The 26,559-nt window shown below is 45.4% G+C and overlaps 1 protein-coding gene across 1 annotated transcript; it reads left to right on the plus strand.

Moving 5' to 3' along the window:
• The first annotated feature begins 622 nt into the window (after nt 1-622).
• LOC142802960 (uncharacterized) lies at nt 623-21,992 on the plus strand. The gene is made up of 5 exons (XM_075888044.1): nt 623-750; nt 2,823-3,008; nt 8,714-8,983; nt 21,003-21,143; nt 21,987-21,992. Exons 1-5 carry the CDS (start codon nt 748-750, stop codon nt 21,990-21,992), a joined length of 606 nt encoding a protein of 201 aa, XP_075744159.1. The 5' UTR covers nt 623-747.
• Nucleotides 21,993-26,559: the final 4,567 nt, after the last annotated feature.

Here is a 26,559-nt window from a genome sequence, read left to right on the forward strand (position 1 = left end):
TATAATTGCACGATTCTGCACGCTAACATAAAAAAATGCTTATCAGACCCAGTCTTGACAGCTTCTTCAGAATATAAGCTCCTAACCTTTTTCTGGATCAGTTAGTTATCACGGTCCAGAATAATGGAAATGGCTATGACCAAACTTCGCTGCCGGGTTATCCCTCAACTTTTACCTTCATATAATAAGTTAGGTGCTGTCTCCTCCGTGTCTCTTCTGTAAGGAGGACGAAACAATTAGTCATTAATTTCAATCCTGTCGCCGGTACACGCTATTGAGGAGAAGATTTATATCGCCACTTCTTCAAAACTTGGGTCTGGAAATATCCGAATCACTTGTTCTTTCTCTGGCACCTCTACTCTGGGCGACAGTCACAGGAATGTTTACTACGTCATAGAGTATTATATAAATGAGAATAAAACTTTTTGAGCTTATTTTTCATCTTTTTAAACTTTCTTCTAAAAATATTGCCTGATTAGGTTTGAATGACCTATTCCTAGTCTATACAAAAAGTATTGCGAAGAAACACTTTAAAAAATTACCTAACACTCGGTCAATCCCCTGCATTGGGTAAGAGCCATGAGAAGAGGTGAAGAGGACATCGCTCGTGCTAGGTGGAGAACACGTCAGGGCTGATTCTTTCTCGGTAGCTCAACACACTGCTTTATTTGCATCCTACAGAGTCTCTCTTTGCGAATACGACCGCCCCCTTCATTCCTGGAACGACGACGTGCAATTTACCGAAACATGGTAATGTGTCTGGGTTTTTTTTTCACTTTCTCGCTGAATATACGTGTCCGAGCTACATAACCACGATGAGCGACTCTTTATCGGAAACCATTGGAGCAACTACGATGTTCGTGCTGTTTGGATTCGCTCGGAGGATTTCAAGCTGGACGGTTGTGCCCTCGCGATCTCCGACTTCAGCGTAGCTCCCGCCGACTGGTTCGCCCTCCGCGGTCTCCTGATGCCGTGCAGCTCTCGCATTGTGGCACCCCGCCCTTGGACTGCTTCGACCGGATCTCCACTTTCCTATCTCCTTCTTTTTTCCTCTCGTTGGCTGGCGGCTTCTTATCCATCTATTTTCCTTCTATTCTTTTTATTCCTTCTCTCTATATCTTTTATTACCCATATCCCATTCCTCTGCTGACCTGTTGAGGTGTCCTCGTAAGGAGAGACAGTTACGGGTCGGCACCTTTCTTTTCTTTTCTTCTGATATAACCACAGTCTCTCTCTTTTGTTCGCCTATATCGAGTGCGTGAAGCACTAGTTGCCATTTTTTAGAAAGCCGGAAGGGAAATCAGTTGGACAAAAAGAAAGTAATGTGGCCGTTCAGCGAGCTTGCTACTATTCTGCCTCATGCATATCTTCTTGCTCGGTTTAACATTTGAGGGGGTTAGTTAGTTACGTCAACTATAATTTAGAACCAACTACTAAGCTGCACTTTTCACTCGAATATCAGTGCTGGCACATGTATGACTAACGTTCACTTTCTTTTGAGGTATGCTTTTATCTAGTGCATAAATAATGCGGCATATACACAAAATCGTCGCTCCATAGGATATATGATAAATATTATGCATAAAACAATTAGAAGACACAAATCTCGATCTTAAGACATACTTATTCTTCAATTAGTGAATAGGAATCATAGCACCAATTAACCTGCAACGCGTACCCAACACAAATATTCCCCCATGTTTTTGAACAGATACAGCTGGACAAGCGTCCTTACATAAATAACTTTGGATGATGTGTCACCTCTTGGCACTGATAACTCGTACCTTTGGTTCTCCTGGTATCTTCGGTAGTGTGGCGTCGCTGTGGCCATTTCGCTTACATCGAAGAGTGTGTAACAATAGAGAGCAGCGTGACTACGAGGAGAGAATCACTGATCGGTCGCTGAATATGGTTCACACTCATCATAGTGCGGTGTCCCAAGCACTTAATAAAAAATATGTACGCCTTGGCAGGGCTAACGTAACTTACACGTTCAATACTATTTTTATTCTCAAGCATGTCTCCTTAATATTGGTGAGAAAATACATCAAAACCAATAAATATGGAACAACGCGAAGTGTGCCGCGTGTGTGCTTTAGACGGAGATCGCTGAGTCAAAGCGGCGTAGTGCGACATTGCCACAGAGATATATACAAGGTCCTTTTGCAAAAGTCACCTCCTCAAGACTTGTAAAAGTATTAGAAAAAAATTGTTTTTTTTTTGCTTAAAAACATGACCAAAGGAAGAGTCACAGCTAAATCTTGGTAAGCGGGTTGTCGCTGAAGCCACAAATGACTCATATCTGGCTTTGTCTCCTTTAAGTTAGGAACACAAGCGCCTGTGCAAACATTGGACACAGGTGTACTTGTCGTTCGATTATTTTTTGTCCCTTGAAGCTTCCAGGTTTCACTGGGCTTTTGTGTGCATTCTTAGACGCAAATTTATTATGGTCGTGGTTCTGCTGCACGCTAATAGAGCCTCCTGGTTGTGTGGTAATAACAGCTGGCTTGGGAAGAGAATGCAGGTTGATAAAAATGTTGCGGTCCCTTTTTATAATACTTGCATGACTGCGTTTTCATGATAATCACTCATCCCTTCCTTCTAGAACGCAGGTGATAAACAGCAGGCGCATATATTCGCTCAGTAAATACTTTTGTCTGCATCAACCACTATGCATTTTATAAAACCATTCCGCAGGTACGTGGAGCTCTTGCCAATGTAGTCTTTGAAAAGTTAGCGGCCTTCTAATTACCCTAATACCTTACCAATATTATCCGTAGTGCTGCAACCCGCTCTATTTTCCCCTCACGTCTGCGACGCAGGAGTCACAAGAACAGCTCATATACCAGGGACGTCCTCCTGTCGATGACGCCGGGAAGGAACACAAACGCCGCTGGCACACTCTGCCTCTGGGGCTATTAGCCGTTGTTGTCGTAGCACTAATGAGCAGTCTGGTGCTCTTCAAAATTGTGCTCTTCAAGGGGCCGTCGGACAAATCTAACACAACGGTGAGTACGCGGGTGACTTAAACGGATGGAAGTATTGCTTGAATGAGAGAGTGGGATGGAGTCAAGTAAAAAAATACGTTGTCAGTAGCATTTTCTGGGAGTGACATATCCAGATGAGTGCATATGTAAACACAATTCTGTGGAGCTATCCACAGAAACGTCGTCCTTCCGTGGATAGCTTCAGAAATCAGCGAATGTATTTATTTGAAAGGAAAAGAGGGTAACTTTATGCCGGGATCAAAACAGAACCCAAGCCTTCCTGCTCTGAGACAAGGACGCTTTACAAACGCGTCGATGAGTCAGTGTTTTATCTGGTCTAACAACACTTGTGATTTATGTGGCATTGAGAGTAACTTTGAAAATGACCTCAGGATTCAGCGCAGCCATCATCATGCTCTTTTTCCGGCCGGAACAAAGAGTGGCAACTGCGTTTGTGTACGCAGTTCCAACTGCGTTTGTGTACGCAGTTCCAACTGCTTTTGTGTACGCAGTTCCTACTAGACGGGCAGGCCGCACCACCTTCCCTTGGAGAATAATACTGTGACTAGACAATTCTGTAGCCTTTCAAGTCGAAGCTTCGGAGTACTCGAATTTTTTTATCCTTACTGTTACGACATACCGGGTGTTCAAAATTAAGCTTTATGATTTTTTTAAAATTAGGCGCTCGAAGGCACGTGAGAACCACTTGTGCAAATAAGTTAAGCGGCCAGGGGGACAGAAAGTTAGATGATAATTATCGCTGTCAGCAGCCCAATTAACTAAAATTTAATAATTAACTTTTTACTGGCTGCGGTAAGTTGGCATGTTTATATTGAAAAAATGTAGGCAGTGGTGTTTGTACACAGTTTCAGTTGGAAGATTTTTTCTAGCACGCCTGTGTTCCGAGATATCCGGCTCCAAAGTTTAATTGTCTTTCGCACGATTACGCATGCAAGAGGGTGAGGGTCCGCGCAAAGCTCCTCCCTAAAGTGACGCATCTGTTGCGTGTGGTGTTTAGTGTGTGAAGAGGGTGGAAGCGTAGGCATAGGTGATAGCAATTACCCTTGCCCTCTTCGGCCGGCGAAATCAAAATGTGACAGCGCGGTGCGCCATGAGCCTTACGCATGATCCTGATGAACGCGATAACAGGAGACCATTTTTCGCGACGTTTTTTCGTGACTTTAGATCACACTGAGACATCTTCTTGTGAACGCGTTAGCAGGACCGTCCTGCACTAGGGTGCCTCCGGTTAGAGCACAGCGTCTCTGCATTGAAGGTCTACCAAGGAAATCCACGTGGAGTCCTTTCGAGCTAATATGGCTGCTTCTGGCGTGAGGTATTCTACCAAAGTAAAAGTAGACGTGGTGCTTGCAATGGCTGAAATGAATGGCAACGCTTCGTTAGCAATGGAGCTTTACGCGTCTCGCCACCCACACCGTCCCCTTCCAACAAGGCCCACTTTCACAAACCTGTTTCGACGCTTCTGCACAACAGGCTCTGTCCACCTTCCGAGACGGACCAGGAAGGCAATCGTCGATGAAGACTTTGAAATCGACGTTGTCGCGTGCGTAACCTCGATGCCAGAGCTCAGCATCCGACAGATTGCCGATCAGTGCGGTCGCAGCATCGGAACAGTCACAAATGTTTTAAGAAAGCACAAGTTCCATCCATATCACGTTTACCTTCATCAGGACCTAAATGAGGCGGACTTTGAAAGGCGAGTTGACTTCTGCAATTGGGGCCTCATCAAAACTGATCAAGAAAATGACTTTTTGCACAGAATAATTTGGACTGATGAAGCTCGGTTTTGCCGAAATGGAAGTGTTAATCTTCACAACGCCCATTATTGGGCACAAGAAAACCCACACTGGCTGAGGCAGCACAAGCATCAAGTTCGCTGGAGTGTGAATGTGTGGTGCGGCATACTCGGGGACAGGATCATCGGACCTCACTTTTTTGAGGACAACTTGAACGGAAAGATGTACACAGAAGAAATATTAGGTGTTGTCATTGATGATCTTGTCTGCAGTCTTTCCCTGAATGACCTGCGCCAAGTATGGTTTCAGCACGATGGAGCACCACCACATTTTTCTACCAGGGCGAAGAACTGGTTGGACAGACGTTTTCCACAACAGTGGATTGGGCGCGCAGGAGCGATGTTTTGGCCACCAAGATCACCTGACCTTTCTCCGCTCGACTTTTTCCTTTGGGGCTACGTTAAAGATCGAGTTTACGTAACAGAGCCCAGCGATGTTAATGACATGAAGGACAGGATAACATCTGCCTGTGCGAGTATTCCTGCAGAAGTACTGCGCCGAGTCATCGAGTCGACGCGACAGCGGTTCATGCTTTGCGTTGCTGCCGAAGGCAGGCATTTTGAACACTTTTTGGGGCATTGACGTCTTGAGAGGTGAAGAGTTTCGATGAGATTTGTGCATGACCGAAATATGCTTATGTAGCAGCAGGAAATATGCGTTAGCAAGGATAAAACTGTTTCAGTTATTATTGGTGGAGTTGTTGCTCTTGTTTCAATAAAAGTTACAGTACTCGGACATCAGCAGTCACGCTATTCGCGTAGCCCAGGCAACGACCACGCATGCTTCTCTAGTGATTATTACGCACGCGCACTGGCATCCAGATTCTCCGCTCACACCATTATCTCGGCATGGTATCTGCCACTATCGTTAGAGGCTCTGCAGTTGCGTGTTACGACACTGGTTGCAAGCGTTCTTCGATTTTTGATTTCGACGGCCGAAGAGGGCAAGGGTAATTGCTATCACCTATGCCTACGCTTCCACCCTCTTCACACACTAAACACCACACGCAACAGATGCGTCACTTTAGGGAGGAGCTTTGCGCGGACCCTCACCCTCTTGCATGCGTAATCGTGCGAAAGACAATTAAACTTTGGAGCCGGATATCTCGGAACACAGGCGTGCTAGAAAAAATCTTCCAACTGAAACTGTGTACAAACACCACTGCCTACATTTTTTCAATATAAACATGCCAACTTACCGCAGCCAGTAAAAAGTTAATTATTAAATTTTAGTTAATTGGGCTGCTGACAGCGATAATTATCATCTAACTTTCTGTCCCCCTGGCCGCTTAACTTATTTGCACAAGTGGTTCTCACGTGCCTTCGAGCGCCTAATTTTAAAAAAATCATAAAGCTTAATTTTGAACACCCGGTATAATTTTTACAATTTCAAACTATCTTCCTAATAATACTGTCGGCTTGATAACCACTGGGGAGGTCCGCCTCTGAACAGGTTGCAATTTTACTTGAACATAAATTGCGCCTCGGCCTGAAAATGAAGCGTGGATAATATAAAGGACAGAAAGTTGGGCCAGTTGGTTTCGATTTATCATGAACTTGGTTTACAGCGCAACACCAGAAACACAGATACAACGAAGGAACAACAGAAAAAGCAAAGATGGTGCTGAGTCAGCGCTGTCAGCGCCATCTTTTCTTTCTCTTTTGCTTCTGCTTGTGTCTGTGTTTCAACCTAACTATAATCACGTAATTACTTACCGCTCGAGCAAACAAGGCTTTTTGTGTGGACTGCGTGGCACTTTTCTAGAAATACAACGACTTCGTCAACAGAGCACTGGCCTTCATGATTCGGTCGTTATGGGGTCGGGGGACTTGCCATATTGTCACTCTGTGTGTCTGAGAACCTCTATCGCCCCTTTGAAACCGGTTGCATGCCCTAGCTTTGCGTTGTCCAAAAATATTCTGTCCCTTTAGAAACAGGTCAGCTCAATTCTGACAAAAAAAAAGCTACGTAGTGCCCCATGTCCTACGCCACATTTGAATATATTCGACACACCCTAAAATATTTCATGATATAGATACAACGGCACTTTTGAAATATACCTCTATACAAATATACTAATACTAAGAACTATATATAAGATGTTATATTGTGGCGATTTTGTATTCTGATAATGTCCAGCCCAGTAATAACTTGATGGAAGCTATTCTCGCTCTATTGATAGATGTGCGAGCTTTTCACCACAACGCACCTCAAAAAATCTCAGCGCGCCGTGCCAGTTGAGAACATATAGCACCACCTGTGGGCACCACATAGCAGATACAGGCATTATTTGAAACCTTTCTCATGACTGTCTGTTAGATCAAATTGCCATTGTGCTTAGCAAAAAAAAACAAGCCCCTATATTTACACCTCTTTTCTTCAACCAAATACAGTATAATCCAGCCAGGTATGAAAACATAGGTAAAGCTCAAAAGCAGTGATGCGAAGGTTACGATGCGAGCAGGATAGAGAAGGCCGTATATAAAAACACGAAGGTAATAGAGAAAAACAAGAAGATCTGGTAAGTTACAAAACACGAAAGGAGCAGAAAATAATAAGTGAAAGAACGCCACTTTGCATTCGCCATAAGGTGGCACTAACGTGCCAGCGCCATGTGTACACAGGTTTCAATGACCTGCAAATCATTCTAATTGTTTCCCTAGAATTTATTCTATTGGAAATATTTAGCCTACTCGCCAGCTAGCATTTATTGTGTGCCGTATCTAGAAAACTTTTTTTGTCTGTGTGCGGTAAAGTATTGAGAAATCGCGACATTGGGAGAAAAGCGTCTCATGTGGTGGGAGGTACGTTTTTAGCAATGCAAGGTGTTTTTTTATTTTGTCGAAAACCTAGCCCCAGTATCTTCAGTGTGGGCTCCAACTCTACGTCTGCTGTAAACTTAATGATATTCTGCAATTGTGACTACAGCTACTTCATCGTTCTCTTTTGAGCTCTCCCTATATTGTTTTTTTTACAAACAGCATCTGGGATGAAACCCATAGACTTACGGCTATGTCGTGATGGATGATCATTATCTCAATTCGGCAAAACGGAACAGGCACACATATGTGTTTAATTTCGTTGAGTTATGCCTTATGCCCGCTTACATTACTTTGTTGAATATGCTTAGCAGCAAGCAAAAGCTCGGTAATTTGAACCAAAGTCCTGATAGCGGCACAACCCCAGTATATTTCTATCAGGAAAAACTCCCGATAATTCAAATGAATAGGTATACACAAAAACTTTGAAAAGGGAGCCACTCATTTTGATCGCTCCTCACAGAAGTCGGCCCCAAGTTATCACAATGTGATGCAAAATTAAACCATACCAAAGTTGCAAAACTTGCTAACAACGAAACAGCGACAATTCTCACCAAATGATACTAGAGACGCTCTGCTGGCGCTGCTGGATAATCTGCAAACAATGCTCATGTTGCCATGACAGGACCACAAAAGAATACGTATTACTGTTTAACTTCAATTTTGATTAGGTTGCCGTCGAGTAAATTAACGTGTTTTCGAGCGTAAGTAGTGCCAGGCGCATTTATTTTCATACATTTTGGCGTTAACGAGTCATTGTTCACGTCAGTACATGCCAGCGGTTGTTTCTGGCGTATCACTGATTGATAAATAAATTACGTCCGCTGTTAGTGCTTCATAACCGTCATTCAAGAAATTACCTCCCACAAACAAAGTAGGGCCTATGTCGCAGTAATGACTCCAGAGGTGGCTACTTTGGGTTTTGTCGGCGTAGTGCAAAGCAATGTCTGTTCATTTATGCGGCCGCCCGCTAATTAAATCTCTGCGCGATTCCATAAGTTTAGTGGTTCCCTCTGTGTTCCAATTAATTTTAATGTAGATCCACCATTTTGTAAGTTCACCACTTTTTTTCTCTCGGTCTTCGTCTCAGGTGAGCACTTTCACGTCCCTCCGCGTTCCCCCAGCTTCGACGACCAGGGTAACCAGGGCATCGCCAGAGCCTCCATCGCTGCCCACATCGCCGGAACATCGACACGCTCTTCCGCACCATCACACGTCGAAAAACGACTGCGACGCGCCCTCTTGCCGCGCCGTGGCGCAGTGGCTACGGTCAGAATTAGACTTCAACATTGATCCATGCGATCATTTCTACAAGTACGTCTGCAACAAATACAGAGGAGGTTGGAACGTTTTCAGTGACGTAAGTGCAAATAACAAATGACACTTTTTGTGGAGGAATTATTTCACTTTGTCCCAATTGCCCTATTGTTTTAAAAAAAGAAAAATAAAGCTTAGAATATGCCGTTTACTCGACTTCTTCTAAAAGGGTCAAGTGTGATCACAATGCTACAATATTTTGGTGTGTGGTTTGGTAATTGTCTTCAACATTACGATGCGTTTCGGCATAGGTGTGTCGCGTGCGGTGAAGGAATATTTGGCGGGAACATTGGCTCTCTTGCGATACTTGTTTAAAGAACAGCCGACCTTCCCCAAAATGAACCAAATAATGGACGATGCGTTTTAGTTAAAGGAACATTAATTAACTGTAGCGATGCTTCAGAAAAAAATAAGGGGACCCTAGAGCTTCTTTTTTAGTAGCTGAACGTGATAGCGACATCTTATTCGTAGTGCGTACTTCAAACAATTAGCGATGAAACCTTTTCGAATTTTCTATGCACCCGCAACGTGGTTTTAAAATAATTGGCGCAGTAGCGTGTTTGCCGTTTGCAGGGGGGTACCAACTTTCAACCACGGAGCCAAATATGATAATCACATATTCTGACATCCAATCGCAATAAATGCTTGACCACACAATAATACTGCAGTATTTCATGTTGAATTGTGAAGGATATATGCAGGACGCGTGTGTTTGTGAAGCATGAAAGCTACGTTTGCTGCATTTCCAAGCAGAAGAAGTTCTTGTCACTGCTTTCACAAGCGAAGGTGTAGCCGTGTGGTAGAACATCTGTTTGCCATGCAAATGACGCGGTTCAATGCTCATTCTAATCCAACAACCCTGCTTCAGTCCCCACTCTTCGCCGAGTTTTTTATCATTCATTTATACTATTTGCATCGTTCTCAATTTTTCACGCACAACCAACGACGCTGACACCAACGCCAACACCGAAATTTGTGCGAAACGAGCGCTTCAACGCTGTTCCGTTAATATTCCACGCAGCAGAACTATGATGTACAAGCCTACACCTCCTCCTCTTTTCCCAGGAACTTCTGAAGCAGAATACTATCTTTTTGTACTAAAATTAAGTAAGAAAAAGTGTACTTGCCTGAAATACTCAACACCTTCAGCAACACCCCCCCCCCCTCTACAATACAGACCCTGTGTATGGGCCTATAGCAGACTGGCCGTAAGCAAGACTATTTGTTCGTTCAACTTGGCCTCGAACATTGTTCGAACAAGATGCAAATACATATGAACATATCTACTAGTTCAATTGGATCAAAGCTGTCCATAACTGCACACTTTACGACTAGGAACTATATTTGGGTGTTTATTTTGCATCAAGAATATTTCTCAAATTGAATTTATTCAAGCATGAATGGTGACGCGTTACCAGTAAATTACATTAGTAGTTTCTTTTTACACGAGAGTGTTTTATGCCAGGATACGCCATGCTGATGACGTATTTCCATCAGAGATATGACATTGTAAAATAAAATGCATAAATATAGGAACTATAAAGCACAAAAAACGAGGGCGTAAACGTTACGTCACCGGGCGTCAAGCCTTTGACCTCTCACTCCACAATGCGTCTCTCGAAACCACCAGGCCACGAGGCGGGTGTTGTCAGTTTCCTAACGGCGAGATATTTATACACACCATATACCGTTGGTGGTCCTCGGAGCTCAGCAACATCTCTGCGTTTTCGTCATCAACAGCGAGATATTGTGACCGGCGCGCTCTAAAGGCCGTGGCCCAGCGCGTTGTGATACGCGGACGCCTCTTAGAGACACGGTCGCTTATGCGCACGAGCTTATCTCGTGATTGTGGTCTTTTTAGGTAGGTAGTTAAAGTTTTTTAGGGCCATTGGAACAGCAATGGGGGCACGTTGGCACAATGAGTAGTCCTCCAAAACCTTTTTGTCATACCCAGGACGGCCTGCTGTACGTCTAATTTACAGCTACGTAACGAAACAGGAGGAGCTGGAGGGCATTAAATGGGATAAAATAGGGTTATGTGAGGTTAGGATGAGAGATGAGGCCTGGACAGTGCTACAGAACGGGCACGTCTTTTGCTATCGGGGCTTGGCTGACAAAAGAGAACTGGGAGTGAGGTTCGTTATCCACAGATATATAGCTGGCAACATAGAGGAATAATGAAAGCTATAGCAATAATGAAAGGGTGGTAGGTATTGTAATTAGGCTCAATAGGAAGTACAAGATGAAGGTGGTACAGGCTTATGCGCCTACGTCCAGCCATGATAACGAGTCAGTTGAAAGCTTCTATGAAAACGTGGAATCTGCAATGAGTAAGGTAAAAACACAGTATACCATACTCATGGGAGACTTGAATGCAAAAGTAGGCAAGAAACAGGCTGAAGACCAGGCAGTACGAGATTAAGGCATCGGTACTAGACATGCCAGAGGGGAGCTACTAGCAGAATTCGCAGAACGCAATCACGTACGGATTTTGAATACCTTCTACGAAAGCGTGGGAACAGTAAGTGGACATGGAGGAGCCCTAATGGTGAAAATAAGAACGAAATAGACTTCATACAGAGTGCACACCCGGGCATCGTGCAGGATGTGGAAGTGATAGGCATTGTATGATGCAGTGACCATAGAATGTTTCGGCCCCGATTTTGCCTAGACTTGAAAAAAGTAACGACAGACACTGATACGCAAGAAGCCAATCAATGCGCTACCACTGAGAGGGAAAGTACAGGTATTCAGATTCTCTCTTCAGAATAGGTACTCTGCTCTTATCGAGGGAAACAGCCTCAGCGTTGTCGCAATTGATAATAATCTGAGCGCTATCATTACGGAGTGTGCCGTAGAAGTTGGAGGTACTGTAGTTGGACATAACACTGTAAAGCTGTCCCAGGAAACAAAGAATCTCAATAGGAAGCGTCAATGCATGAAAGCCTCAAGTACAACAGACAAAATAGAGTTGGTAGAGCGTTCGAAGTTGCTTAATAAGCATAAAATATCCGATGTAAGAAAGTATAACATGAAGAGAATTGAATGCGCTATGAAGAACAGAGGAAGCGCCAAAGCAGTGAAGAGAAAAATTAGGACAAGCAAAAACCAGATGTATGCACTAAGGGAAAAGGAAGACAAGATAACTACAAGTATGGATAGGATAGTGAAATCTGCGGACAAGTTTTACAGAGATCTGTACAGTAGCCAGCACAACTACGACCTTAATATAAGAAGTAACAGTAACCCAGATAACACCCCACCAGTAATGATATAAGTCAGAAAAATCTGGAGAGCACGCAAAGAGGCAAAGCTGCTGGCGAGGATCAGGTAACATCAGATCTGCTGAAAGATGGAGGATAGATCGTGTTAGAAAAACTAGCGGCCCTGTTTACGAGGTGTCTCCTGAGGGGAAGAGTACCAGAAAATTGGAATGACGCTAACATCATCCCATTACAAAAGAAAGGAGATGACAACGACTTGAAGCATTACAGGTCGATCAGCTTGCTCCCCGTAGTATACAGGCTATTTCCAAAGGTAATTTCTAACAGAATAGAGACAACATCAGCATTCAATCAACCAAAGAAACAAGCACGATTTCGAACAGGCTACCCAACAATCTACCACATTCATGCTATCAATCGGGCAATAGAGAAATTATGAGAATACAGTCAACCACTATATATAGCCTTTGAATATTACGAGAGGGCGTTTGATTCAGTAGAAATATCAGCAGTCATGCAGACACTGTGGGATGAGGGCGTCGACGAAGCATATACAAACATCCTGGAAGAAATCTACAGGGTATCAACTGCTACCATAGTGCTTAATAAAGAAAGGAACAGAATACAAATCAAAAAGAGTGTAAGGGAGGGGGATACAATCTCCCCAGTGCTATTTGCCATGTGCTTACAGGAGGTTTTCAGAAGCCTAGAGTGGGAACAGTTAGGCATAAGAGTTAATAAAGCGTACCTTAGTAACCTGCACTTCGCCGATGATATCGTATTGCTGAGTAACTCAGGGGACGTGTTGCAACTCATAATTATGGAGTTAGACAAAGAGAGCAGAAAGTAGGTCTTAAAATTAATCTGTAGAAAACGAAAGTAATGTACCACAACCTCGGAAGAGAACAGCGCTTCGAGATAGGTAATAGTGCACATGAAGTTGTGAAAGACTATGTCTACTTAGGACAGGTAATAACCGCGGAGCCGAAACATCAGACTGAAGTAACTAGAAAAATAGGAATGGGTAGAGCACATTTGGCAAACATTCGCAAATCTTGACAGGTAGATTGCCACTATCCCTCAAGAGGAAGGTGTATAACAGCTGCATGTTGCTGGTACCTAGGTACAAAGCAAAAACCTGGAGACTTACAAAGATGGTTCAGCTTAAATTGAGGACGACGCAGCGAGCAATAGAAAGCAAAATGGTAGGTGTAACCTTAATAGGCGAGAAGAGAGCAGAGTGGATTAGGGAACAAACCAGGCTTAAGAATATCATAGTTGAAATCAAGAAATGTAACTGGACATGGTCCGGGCATGTAGCACGCAGACAGGATAACCGCTGGTCATTAAGGGTAACAAACTGGATTCCTAGAGAAGGCAAGCGGGTCAAGGAGAGACAGAAGGTTTGGTTGGTAGATGAGATTAAGAAGTTTGCGGGTATATATAGGTAGCAGCAATCACAGAATTGAGTTGACTGGCGAAACATGGGAGAGGCCTTTGTCCTCCAGAGGACATAGTCAGGCTGACGATGATAATAACGATGATGAACGAAGCATCCCACTGCTCCGCATTACTGAATACTTTCCGAAGAAATAACGGAGGGAGGTCCTGAAGGCAACCACACATGATCTTATTAAGACAGTAATAGTATCAGGAGTATGATGAGTCAAAAGAAGGGTACATGAAGTAAAGGTGGTAAGAAAAGAATAAAATGTGTCAATCTGCAGCTGTCGTCAAAGTACTTCACGCTTTGTGGTGATCTGGTTATTCGGCGGAAAAGTAAAGCAGCGGAAGCAGAAATCGTCTCGTGCTTCCACCGTAAGTTCGCTTTGAAATTACATTTGTTAAAGAGAGCACGAAGTTCACCTCACTCACTGCCCCGGCCACGTTTACGAAAGAAGCACACTGCTCAGACACTAGTTATCACAGCTCCCGCTCATTTTGGGTACAGTTGTGCGTTCGCTTCGTGGGTCTTTCTTTTTTGTATTCGAGCAGCGCGCTTCACGTGTTGAGCTGTAACAGTTGTTAGTGAGCTCTCGTCTTCTGTATACACATTCGTGCTTTTTGTTTGAGGTTTCGAGCTGCTTGCCGCTGTACATGTGGCATAATGCTTTGTTGCTGTCCCATTGATTTCATCGTCTTGTGGTGAAACTAAAGAGTTACAGACTGTCAGCGGCCTCTGGGAAGACACGTTTCACTTTTGTGTTCTTGTGTTTTATTAACTCGTAGGCATAGTGAAAGCCACGTTTTCAATACAAAGCATCTTAAGTAAACTTCGGCTACATGTTACGTATCTGTCTGTCTATCTATCTATCGATTTATCTATCTATCTATTTATCTATCTATCTATCAATCAAGCCGCCAACAACATTTAGCTGTCCTGTCCGTTTCAATAACGGTATCGATGCCAAACTTGGTATGGCATAACATGACTGTATGGCGAGCATAAGTGACTTGCTATAACATGAAAATCATGATATGTATGTCATGAATGTCATAAATATTACATTTCATGGTCTTGCTGCTATTAAGGTGGTTTCATTCCCATGACATGCTGCAAAACTAGTATGATATGACATGACTGCATGTCGAACATGAGCGGCAGGCCCTAACGTGGAAATCATGACACGCATGTCATGCACTGTCATGCTAATGATGACTACGCCATACGCTTATCGTGCGCTGGTGGGGGTTTCACGTATACCAAATTCGGTATTACGTCATGTGAATGGATGATGAAGGTATACGGCTCATGTAAACATGATAATGAGATGCGTCTCATGTAATCACTTGACTACATGCCACGCTCAAGATGAGCTCGTGGTCGTTTCGCTAGCTTGACACATACCGCATACACTATTACGGGACGTGAACGGATGACGAAGGTATGTGACTGGTGCAAGCATGATAATAATCAGATGCTTGTCATGTAATCACAGGACTATATGCCACGCTCATGATGCGCTCGCGGCCGTTTTGCTAGCTTCACTTATACCAACTTTGGTTATAACGGGAAGTGAATTGATGACGAAGTTGTGTGACTGGTGCAAACATGGTAGTCATGAGATGCGTGTCATGAAACAACATTACTACATGCTACGCTCATGATGCGCTCGCGGCCGTTTCGCTAGCTTTCTATATGTCATGTAAGAAAATAGGTACATGCCACACTCAAGGCGCCAATACACTTCGACGTGACCATGCGCGCATGCGCTACGGCGTTTGTTTCGTCGCGTCATGCCCACGATACCATGCCAGGTGCCCTGCGCGCTGCGTTCCTTCGACACATGCGCGTTTGCGTGCGCCCGGCGTCCCTCCGTCACGAAGAGAATCAGACGCAGTGCTGTCTGCGTAATGTCATGTGTCGCATTTCGCGCCGGTTGCCACCAGGTCGTGCCTACTGATGATGGTACAAAAAGGTGTTGGCTAGTCGCGCCGGTTGCACCTGGCGTCAGACTATGGAGTGCTCTCGTTTCGCTAGCATAGCGTCACTGCGCTCAGCGCGCGCGCTCGTAAACATTACGTCGGAGTATATTGAGCCCTTCACGATGGACTCGCGGCCGTTTAGCTAGCTCCACACATATCAAATTGGGTGTTACATAACGTCAAAGGATTACGAAGGTATATGACAGGTCTAAACACGATATTTATGATATTCCTGTCATTTAAAACATGACTACAATCTACGCTCATAGCATGCTGGTGGCCGTTTTACTAGTTCAACATATACCAAAGTTGGTATTACAAGACGTGAATAGACTACGAAAGTATATGACGACAATCAAACATGATAATAATGACATGGAAGTCGTGTGCGGCTTCACTTACCTCCACCTCATAACGTTGTGCTGAATTTAAAGTGGCATATCAACCTTCCTCATTTGTGCTTCGCATATCATCGATTCCCACTGAGCGTGTGATCTGCCAACTTTTTGTTTATGTTCTGTTAACTTGCACACTGCGCTTTTGCACCGTGGACACTTTTTTCCAAAATTTTAAGGTGTCTATAGACTATTCGTAGAAAGGGCTTGAGTTCGTATATTTGACTAGACCGGCTATTATTACTGGTAAAAAGTAATTGTGTTCATTTTAGAACTACTGCCATAAATATTGTTTGTACTCATCTGAAGAAGCCTCCTGCCACAGGAAGACAACGCGGCAAGTAGTACGCAGACACCTCCTCTCGGTAATTTTAAAATAATAATTAACACATTTTTCGGAACACCCTGTGTATTAACATGGCAGAAACCCAGAATTGCCCCACGCGTCAAACTTGTAATTTTAGCAGCGGGTGCAACTTCTTGACGGCCCACGTGTTAGAAAGCGCTCAGGCATATTGAATCTTCATAGGCAGCACAACAATCAACAAAGTGAAGGCTGCATTGGTCGTAGTGTTGCCCTACGTGCGTGTGGTGGGCCATTCACCTATTCACAAAAGGAATAATGGTGAAATACCTAGGGCACCTAATAATTCTATCAATAAGCATTAAATGATAGTTAAATAGGGCCAAGGTGCCCCGTCGCGTTCGTCTAGTGACCAAGGTACTCGGCTGCTTACCCGCAGGTCACGGAATCGAATCCCGGCATCGCAGGCTCGTTTTCGATGGAGGCAAAAAAGCTGCAGGCTCGTGTGCTCAGATTGGGTGCACGTGAAAGAATCACAGTTCGTCAGAATTTCCGAAGCCCTCCACTACGGCGTCTCGCATAATCATATTGTGGTTTGGGGATGTTAAACCCTACATAACTATCTATGAAAAAATTGCCGTATCTGCATACTATACTGCAAATGTTGTCGAAAGACGATAGTTTTGCGCCTGGAGAGTGTGAACAAAACGTTTATTAGGTGTTCTGCTCAAGAAAATTGGTGAATGGTATTCTGGAGGCGCTGCATTAAAGTGCCTCGAGCATGCAACGGAGTCGAATGAGCGCATCAAGTGATGTCGCACGTGAGACATGAGCGCTATCTGGCAGTTATCTTGGAAAATGAAGCGCACGCACGCGTGCCCGCCTCTGAGGTGATAAGGGGTAGAACACAAGACGACGGGTAGGTGCCACCACCATGTGGTCTTGGCAAAGCTTTGGAAACACTTGCCTTTTCGTGAAAACGTTGCCTGGTCAGTACTGCGTCATAAACGCTGCGGTTCTTAAAATTACTTGAGCATGCCTTTTCTAGTAAAAATACAGATTCATAACATTTACGTGTTGTTATGGTGCCTCAGATATGTCCAGTAATTGCTTTTAAATGCTAAGCATTTCTTAACGAACTTCTATCCACCTACGACTTTTGGCTCCCCTGGCCGTTTCAATAATGGCATCAATGCCAAACTTCTTATGGCATATAGCATTAGTATATGACGAGCATATTCAACTAGTCATAACAAGAAAATGTTGATACGTATGTCATGAATGTCATGACTTGAATTTCGTGGTCTTGTTGCTCTTGTGGTGATTTCGTTCACACGACACGTTGCAAAACTGGTATGGTATGACATGATTGCACGACAAACATAAGCGACAGACCCTAGCATGAAAATTATAACATGCCCGTCATGTAACAACATGACTACAAGCCATGCTCATGAAGCAGTCTCGGCATTTTCGCTAGCGTCACATATACCAAATTACGTATTCTGGTGCGTGAAAGAACGACGAAGGTATCTGACTGGTGCAAGCGTAATAATGATGAGATGCGTGTCATGTAACAACATGACTACATGCCGTGCCCATGATATGCTGGTGGCCGTTTTGCTAGCTTCAGACATGCCAAATTTGGTATTTCTTGACGCCAATGAATGACGAAGGTATGTGAATGGTGCAAACAGGATAATGATGAGATACGTGTCAGGTGAGAGCTTGACTACATGCCACAGTGAAGACGCCAATTCACTTCGACGCGACCAGGCGCGCGTGCACGCCGGCGTTCGCTTCGTCGCGTCACGCCGTCGTTGCCACGCCAGGCGCCGGTCCTGCCATATACCCGTAGGCGCGCGCTGCGTTGCTTTGACGCATGCGAGTTTCAGTGCGTCCGGCGTCCCTTCGTGTCGAAAAGAGGCAGGCACAGTGCTGTCTCGGTAACGCACTAGCATCAAATGCAGCATGTCACACTTTGCTCCGGTTGCCATCAGGCCGCGACAACGGACGCTGGTCGCGCCGGTCGCTCTCGGCTTCAGACTTTAGAGTGCTCGCGTTTTACTAACGTAGCGTCGCTGTGCCCAGCGTACGCGCACGTCATCGTTACTTTGGAGTATATTGAACCCTTCAAAATGCACCGGAGGCCCTTTCGCTAGTTCTACATATTCCAAATCGGTCGTTACGTGAAGTCAATGGATAACGGAGGTATATGATTGGTGCAAACATGATACTCATGAGATGCGTGTCATGTAGGAACATGACAACATACCACGCTCATAGCGTTCTCACGGCCGTTTTGCTAGCTCCTCATATACTAAATTTGGCGTCACGTGAGGGGAATACATGACGAAGGTAAACAAGACATCCAAACGTGATATTCATTACACGGAAGGTATGTACGGCATAATTTGCCTACCCCTCTCAACGTTGTGGTTATTTGAAAGTGGCATATCAACTTTCTTTATTCGTGCTTCGCATATCATCGATTCTCACTGTACGTGGCATCTGCCAAATTTTTTTATTTGACAATCGCACAAGTATGAACGCTGAACCTTGAGTATTGTTGGTGGGTGCTGCGGATGGGCTTAGCCGCTTGGAGTGTCTTTTGGCCACTTTGGTGCCGTTTAGAATACCGTTAACGGCATACAAACAGATAAATGTAGAGACAGACCACTTTTTTTCGTTGAAAGTCCCCAAGAAAAGCTATCGACTTCAAAACAGCCAAGTTAAGCGCCTAGACATCCCCTTCTGCTCGGAATGTTTGAGGCATGCACCGAGAACTAAAAGTAACAAGCAGTTGAGAAAATTATTTTAACGAGGCTGAAATATGCTATCGTGATTTGCTTTTGAACGCGAAGCTCAAGCATACTCGATTTTTTTTCAGTATACCAAGACACGTAGAAGAATTCAGCGAATTTTTCGGCGCATACCTGTTGGCAATAATAATGATTTTCGGTATTGGGCTCACAACGGACAATACGCTAAACGGCTTTGCTATCAAAACCACAGTAACTTTTCAACTTTACTTCCTGCCATCTAGACGGACGATAATGATAGTTTTTATCCAATGACGATAACGAGGACAAGTTATTGGTTGCTCACAAACACAGTTCCTTCTCGTTGGAACTGGTTTGGCAGAGCTCAGGAGCATGTATTCAGTATCGCTAGCGTCAACGCTTGAAACTTCCACGTATTAATGCCTTCGTGCGACTCGTACGCATGCCTCACTAGAGCGAGTGTTCAGAGAAGCAGAGAGCGCATTTGTTCACTAGCGTCAACGCTTGAGCCCTCCGCACAATACCGCATTCACGCGACCCATAAGCATGCCTCACTAGAGGTTTCACTAGAGGTCACACATTTTTTGAATAGTAAACTCGCTGTGTACGTGCGTAACATCTTACTAAGGACACTGTCGGGTACTTGCTGGTCGTCATAAGAGACCGATATGAACGGCAGCTTACACAAAAAATGTTGTAATATATGTGGCTACACCTGTGGCATATTCCAGAGCACTGAATTTTTCTATTGACGTGAAAGCTATGTGTATGTCAGCAGAAAAGTGACGTGACGTTTTTTTTTTGTATGCTATGAAAGCGAGGTGGACTTGAGTTCTAGGCATTGGCCTTTCTAAAGGTGTACCAATATTACGCACGTGGAGCAAAGGATTGTGGCGTCTACTTATTATATATGTGTGCCTTAATTCCTCGTGTCAGAACATCACAGGGCACATTATTATTCTCCTGCTTTTTCTTGAGAGGACCGTAGTTGGCTTCAGTTGGTCATTTAAAATCGACGCCTTCAGGTGGCCGAAACTTCCGACGCCCTCTACTTCCACATCTCTTATAAACATACGGAGGTTTTGGGAAGTTACACTCCACATAATAAAAATAATTGACATATTTACATGGCTCGAAGTGAACAGGTAGAGGAACTTCATTACCTTAATACATTGTACAGCCTGTATACTATCTGCTCCAGTAAAACTATTAGTGATCTGTCAGCGCGTGAACGCTCAAACTACAGAGCTCGAACAACATAGCAAGACAGGCAGATTTCAGCGTATGCAGTGGGTGTTCTGTAATCGAATCCGTTGTCTTACAATCTCAGCTTGTACTGTAGAGCCCACAGCTCTAAACGGTACTTTAAATTATGCACCGTTACCGCGAAACATTGCGGGCAGATGAAACGCAAACTCATTTAGGCGATTCTGGTGTAGCAAGCAGCTGGATGCCCTCTGCGTAAGCATGCCTGCTGTAGTCCCTACAAAAAAAAAATTGTGCATCTGGCAGTGATGCACTAGGTTGTGCATTTGTGCTCGTCTGAGTTGCTACAGTATGTGTATACTTAGAGCGTTTTCGCTAGTTGGTGTTCGCCTCCGTTTGGTGCTTTCATATGTGTTGCTAGTTTGCTTATATGTGTTCACTCATTTTACACTGTGTATATACTACAACTTTTCTAGCATAACCTAGTGAAATGTGTTAGTTAATCCCGCCTTCCTATAAAATCAGTTATTCGCCTGTAGCGGATCATCATACTTCTCCATTTTCATGCGATGTGACTACAATGAGAATAGGGTAAGGCAATCAGCCCATATGTTTAACAGCACCCACTCAGTGATCAAAAAAGACGTATGATTTACGTGAGAAGGAAAATTTTCAATAGGCGCTATTGTATTGAGCAAGTTTTTCATCTTTCTCTTTCGTACAGGGTTACACTACCCATAGGCTCGGCATACGAGCCATCGTCGAAAACACCGAAAACATACCACCCACTAACCAACTTTCATGGCAGAAAGCAGCTGCAATGTATAGAGCTTGTTTGTATTTCGTCTCTTCATATGATCCAGAGGTAAGGATGTATCCTACCTTATTCGTCAAGGCAAATATTATCTTTAGCGAGTTTTACCCTTTGTAATGTCATGAATTTTTTCCTCCTTCACAATCTTGCTGCGAATATGAACATATCCGTATTTTATAGAGACCAAGAGAAGATGTTTTGAGAAAACGTAGTATGCTGTCATCTTTGAAATGCTGCTTTACGACTGTATGTGTGTTAGTATGCATGTATTTCGCCCTATCTCTTTGTGGTGCTTGCTTTCCTGCACGCCCCTCCCCACAATCCCTCTCCTACGTTCGAACTAATAATGGTAGTCTGTTTACCTGTGAATGTATATTCAAAAAGGTGTTGTTAAGCTAGAAAGCTATGTTTATTCACTCACTTATCTCAAAGTTCGCATAAAAAAGCGCAAAAGAGTGGGGTTAGGAGAAAGCCGCACATTGACGACAGCGGTAATTCACAGCTAACTTTATTTTTCAGAATCACGCAATACATGATTGTGCAGTATCGAAAAAAAAGAAAACATATTCATCGATAATCAACATGATAGCACGCCATTAACATTACGTGTGCAAGTATTACGAAGGAAATCTATTTCTTTTTCGCGATTAAGAAATTCAAGGTGAGCTGAAAAACAGGGTGCCTAACCTAGTAGTTTCTGAAGCCTCATCAGTTTCACTTGTCGCCTGGTCCCGATGACGCTTGACCACAGCACAATGCTGAAAGTCGGGATTGTTGCCGCAGTCTCGGCATTGAATCACAAGGTGTCTCGAAACCATTGAGACGGTGTGCGCGTGGTTCTTCAGCAACTCGTGTAAATACTAGCAATTTTAGCCGATGCACTTCTTGCCACAGGACTGATTAAGGTCTAGACCCCCGTTCACTGCAAACAACAGACTTGTTTGGATGCCTGATCCAGCATGCTTCCTCTTTCGAAGAATCAGGAATGAAAGCCATTCGAAACCTAGCTAGCCTTTCGTTAACATAAAAAACGCATCTGCTTCACACGAGCTGGTGACTATTCTAGTGTTGTGGCCGCGCCATGGATATAGGGAATAGCAGCAGTAAGTAGCTCTTGAAATAAATGAAAAACATCGGGTTTCTGTCTGCTTTATTGGTAACATGGCGAAGCTCCTTGCGGGAGCTCAAGTAATGGAATTGTAGTGAAGAGGAATGCCCACTACTCAAGCGACATCGACACGCTGGCGCGAGACACGAGCAAGACTGCCTGGTTGTTGCTGCGACGTTGCCCGTACACCCGGCCAGCTCTTGCTGCTTTTGTACAGACGCTGATACCGCTTTTGACCTTGCATTTACATTTTGTTTTGGTCGAGAGTGCTGTGGTCTTCCCCAGTCTTGGAACTGCATAGCCGAAAGCTGCCGTCCGTCATGTCTGACGACGCTGTCTTCACACCCCCACCGGCTTCGCCACGCAGGACATGTCCCGGTGCCAAGCTCTTGCGAGAACCCGACATCTTCAGCGGCACCAACGAGAAAGACGTTGAGGATTGGCTGGAATCTTATGAACGAGCCAGCGCTACTAATAAATGGAACGATCCCACAAAGCTTGGTACCGTGATGTTTTATTTAACGGATGTTGCGAAGCTGTGGTACAGAAACCATGAGGCGGATATCCCCACCTGGACGACCTTCAAAGCCTGCATCGCAGATGTTTTTGGACGCCCTGGTGTGCGCAAACTTCGCGCAGAACAGCGTCTACGAAGCCGGTCCCTACAAACATGCAAGACATTCACTAGCTACATCAAGGACATCCTCGACCTCTGCCGGCGTGTCGACCCGACGATGGCGGAAAGTGACAAGGTACGACACATCATGAAAGGCAATTCCGACGACGCCTTTCAAGCGCTGCTCCCGAAGAACCCTCTCACCGTCTCTGAGCTCATCGAGTTGTGTCAGAGTTTCGACGAGCTCCGACGACAGCGTCTTCTCACGCGACGCCCTAACGTCGCGGATGACACACTCTCAAGCCTAACCACCACATCTGACCATGAGTCCCTGCTATCGCCGATCAAGGAGTTTGTTCGTACTGAAGTCGCTCGTCAGCTATCGCTGCTATCGACAGTCGGCCAACCACAGTCACCTCTTCTAGCAAACCTTCGCCGGGCCATCCAGGAGCAAGTTTGCGCGGTTCTGCCATCTGCCCGTGCCGCTTCACCGTTGCCGACCCCCGTTGCCTGTGCCGAGGTAAATGCACCTCTAAGCTATGCTGAAGTGGCCGCTCGACCACCTCTTCAGACTTTTACGTCACTGCCATCAGCCGTGCCACTACGACCTACTTCTGCTCAGTTCGCTCAGCCAAGGACCCCCCATAGTAGTGGACAATGACGTACAGTCGACAATCGGCCCATATGCTTTGCCTGTGGCCTACCTGGCCACATAGCGCGATACTGCCGTCGACGCGTCCCTGTCTACCACCAGAGCTACCACCAGAGCTTCGAACCTGCCCCTTATGTGCCACCGCGCCCTTCGTTCACAGGATCTCAGCCTCCTGACTACATGTCTTCATACGCTGACCACCGCCCTTCTGTTAACCGTCACTCGCCATCACCTCGACGCCGCTCGCCATCCCCGATGCGTCATCGTCCTTCATCGTCGGAGCGGGAAAACTGATTGCCGCAGTTTCAGAGGCAGGAGCTGCGTCGCCCGCGAAAAGACCAAGGCCTCTCTCTTCCCCAACGAATGTTCTCGACGTATATGTGGATGGCGTCGCTGCACTTGCCCTTGTCGACACTGGTGCCACAGTTTCAGTGATCAGTGCCAGACTCTGCCACTTGCCTAGAAGGGTTATGATGCCAGTAGCAAGTAAATCACTTCGTACAGCCAGCGCAGAGCACGTCACGCCAGCCGCTGCCTGTACTACTCGCATCGCGATTGATAGCCTCATCTATGTCGTTGAATTACTAGTTTTGGCATCCTGCTCCCATGACCTCATTTTTGGTTGGGACTTTCTCTCCGCTAACAAGCCCGTCATCGACTGCTCTCGCGCTGAGGTAGAATTTGAAGTGTTTGGCGACGCGCCGTTAAATGATGCTCTTGAAACTGGGGACAAACTATTTGTTGCTGAAGACGTCATCATACCACCGCAATCTTTCGCCCTTACCATGGTATCTTGCAACTCGCTCGCCGAGTCGAGTGCCCTTTTCACGCCATCTACTCTTTTCATTCACCGCAAGTCTTCGCCGCTACCTTATGCCCTTTTAGAACTTGACGGCATCAGCAGACTGCTCATCTCGAACCTCCTTCCATGTCCTGTAACACTACTTCGAAGTGAGTGCGTCAGGTTGGTTTACAGTCTCGACCCTTCTGCGATTTTTGACATGACGACTGGTCCTTCCGCCAAACATGAAGTCGCCGGAATAATTCGTGCCTCTTCGCCGCAGACTACTAGGTCTGACGTACTCAGCAGCTCCATCACCGACACGTTAACCATTTCGCAACTTGCTCAGCTTCTACGACTGCTGGAGAAGTTCCGTTATTTCTTTGACTGCCAGCATAATCCCCTCAGCCGCACGTCCACTGTGTCTCACCGCATCAATACGGGTACCAATGCGCCATTGCGTCAAAGACCCTATCGCGTGTCCGCAGCCGAGCGCCAGGTTATCGATGACCAAGTAGCTGACATGCTGAAGCGTGGCGTCATCCAGCCTTCGAATAGTCCTTAGGGATCTCCAGTCGTTCTTGTTAAGAAGAAGGACGGGTCAATTCGCTTCTGTGTTGACTAACGTCGTCTTAACAAAATAACTCGAAAAGAAGTTTATCCCTTACCGAGAATTGACGATGCCCTTGACTGCCTCCAAGGTGCAGAGTACTTCTCTTCTGTTGACCTACGCAATGGCTATCGGCAAGTTCCTCTGGCACCTGAAGATCAGCCTAAGACGGCCTTCATCACACCTGATGGCCTTTGCGAATTCGGTGTCATGCCTTTTGGTCTTTGCAACGCGCCCGCAACGTTTGAGCGGAAGATGGATAATCTTTTGCGTGGCCTGAAGTGGAAAACATGCTTGTGCTACTTGGATGGCGTAGTTATATTTTCACCAGATTTTCCAACGCATCTCCGCAGGCTAGATGAAGTACTGCAGTGCCTAACTGACGCCGGCCTTCAGCTCAATCTGAAGAAGTGCCACTTCGGCGCAAATCAGCTCACCATCCTCGGCCATGTTGTCTCTAAAGACGGTATTCTTCCTGACACAACTAAGCTTCGGGCAGTTGCAGAGTTTCCTAAGCCTGCGTCTTTGAAGGATCTGCGCAGCTTTCTTGGCCTCTGCTCCTATTTCCGCCGCTTTATTCGGAATTTTGCGATGATCAGCGCCCCCTTGACTGAACTTCTGCGCAGTGACTCGAAAAGTGGCGCTTGGTAACCCGCCTATGACAATGCTTTCGAAAAGTTGCGCCGCCTGTTAACCTCGCCGCCAATCTTGCGTTACTTTGACCCGACTGCCCCGACTGAGGTACACACCGATGCCAGTGGTGTTGAACTCGGTGCAGTGCTCGCGCAGCTCAAATCAGGATTCGAGGAGTACGTAGTCGCATGCGCAAGCCGTACCCTCACCAAAGCGGACAAGAACTATTTTGTGACAGAGAAGGAGTGTCTGGCAATTATATGGGCTCTAGGTAAATTTAGATCACACCTATATGGTCACACCTTCAACGTAGTCACCGATCACCATGCGCTTTGCTGGTTATCCACATTGAAAGACCCCTCCGGCCGTTTAGCTCGCTGGGCTTTGCGGCAGCATGAGTTCAACATGCGTGTTGTCTACAGGTCTGGTCGACGTCACACTGATGCCGATGCCCTATAACGTTCACCTGTGTCCTCCGAAAGCTTCGCATGTCTATCTGCCGTGGACGAAATGGTTGCGTTTACAGAAAACTGCGACTAGGCATCTGAGCAACGTAAGGACGACTGGATCAGCACTCTTCTGCGATTCCTTTCAGACCCGTCGATTTCTCTATCTTCTCGAACACTGCACCGTCAAGCGGCTCACTTTGAGGTCTGCGATGGCCTCCTTTATCGCAGGAACTACAAGTTCAACGGCCGAAAGTGAATACTCGTCATTCTACGCCATCTTCGTGCTGCTATATGTTCAGCTTTCCACGCTGACCCTCAGTGCGCATATGCGGGCATCTTCAAAACATACGCTCGGCTTTCCTCCCGGTTTTATTGGCGAGGCATGTACACCTTTTCTCGCGAGTACATTCGGTCATGCCCACAGTGCCAATGACGGAAAGCTCTGTCTTATCATACCTCTGGTCCGATCCAGCCAATCCCTTACCCAGCCAGGCCTTTTGAGCACATTGGGATAGATCTGTACGGGCATCTTCCATTCACGGCTTCCGGAAACCGTTGGATTGTTGTCGCTGTCGACTATTTGACGCGATACGCAGAAACAGCCGCTTTGCCTGCTGC

Source organism: Rhipicephalus microplus, chromosome 3 (genome assembly GCF_043290135.1).
Source record: "Rhipicephalus microplus isolate Deutch F79 chromosome 3, USDA_Rmic, whole genome shotgun sequence".
NCBI lineage: Eukaryota > Metazoa > Arthropoda > Arachnida > Ixodida > Ixodidae > Rhipicephalus > Rhipicephalus microplus.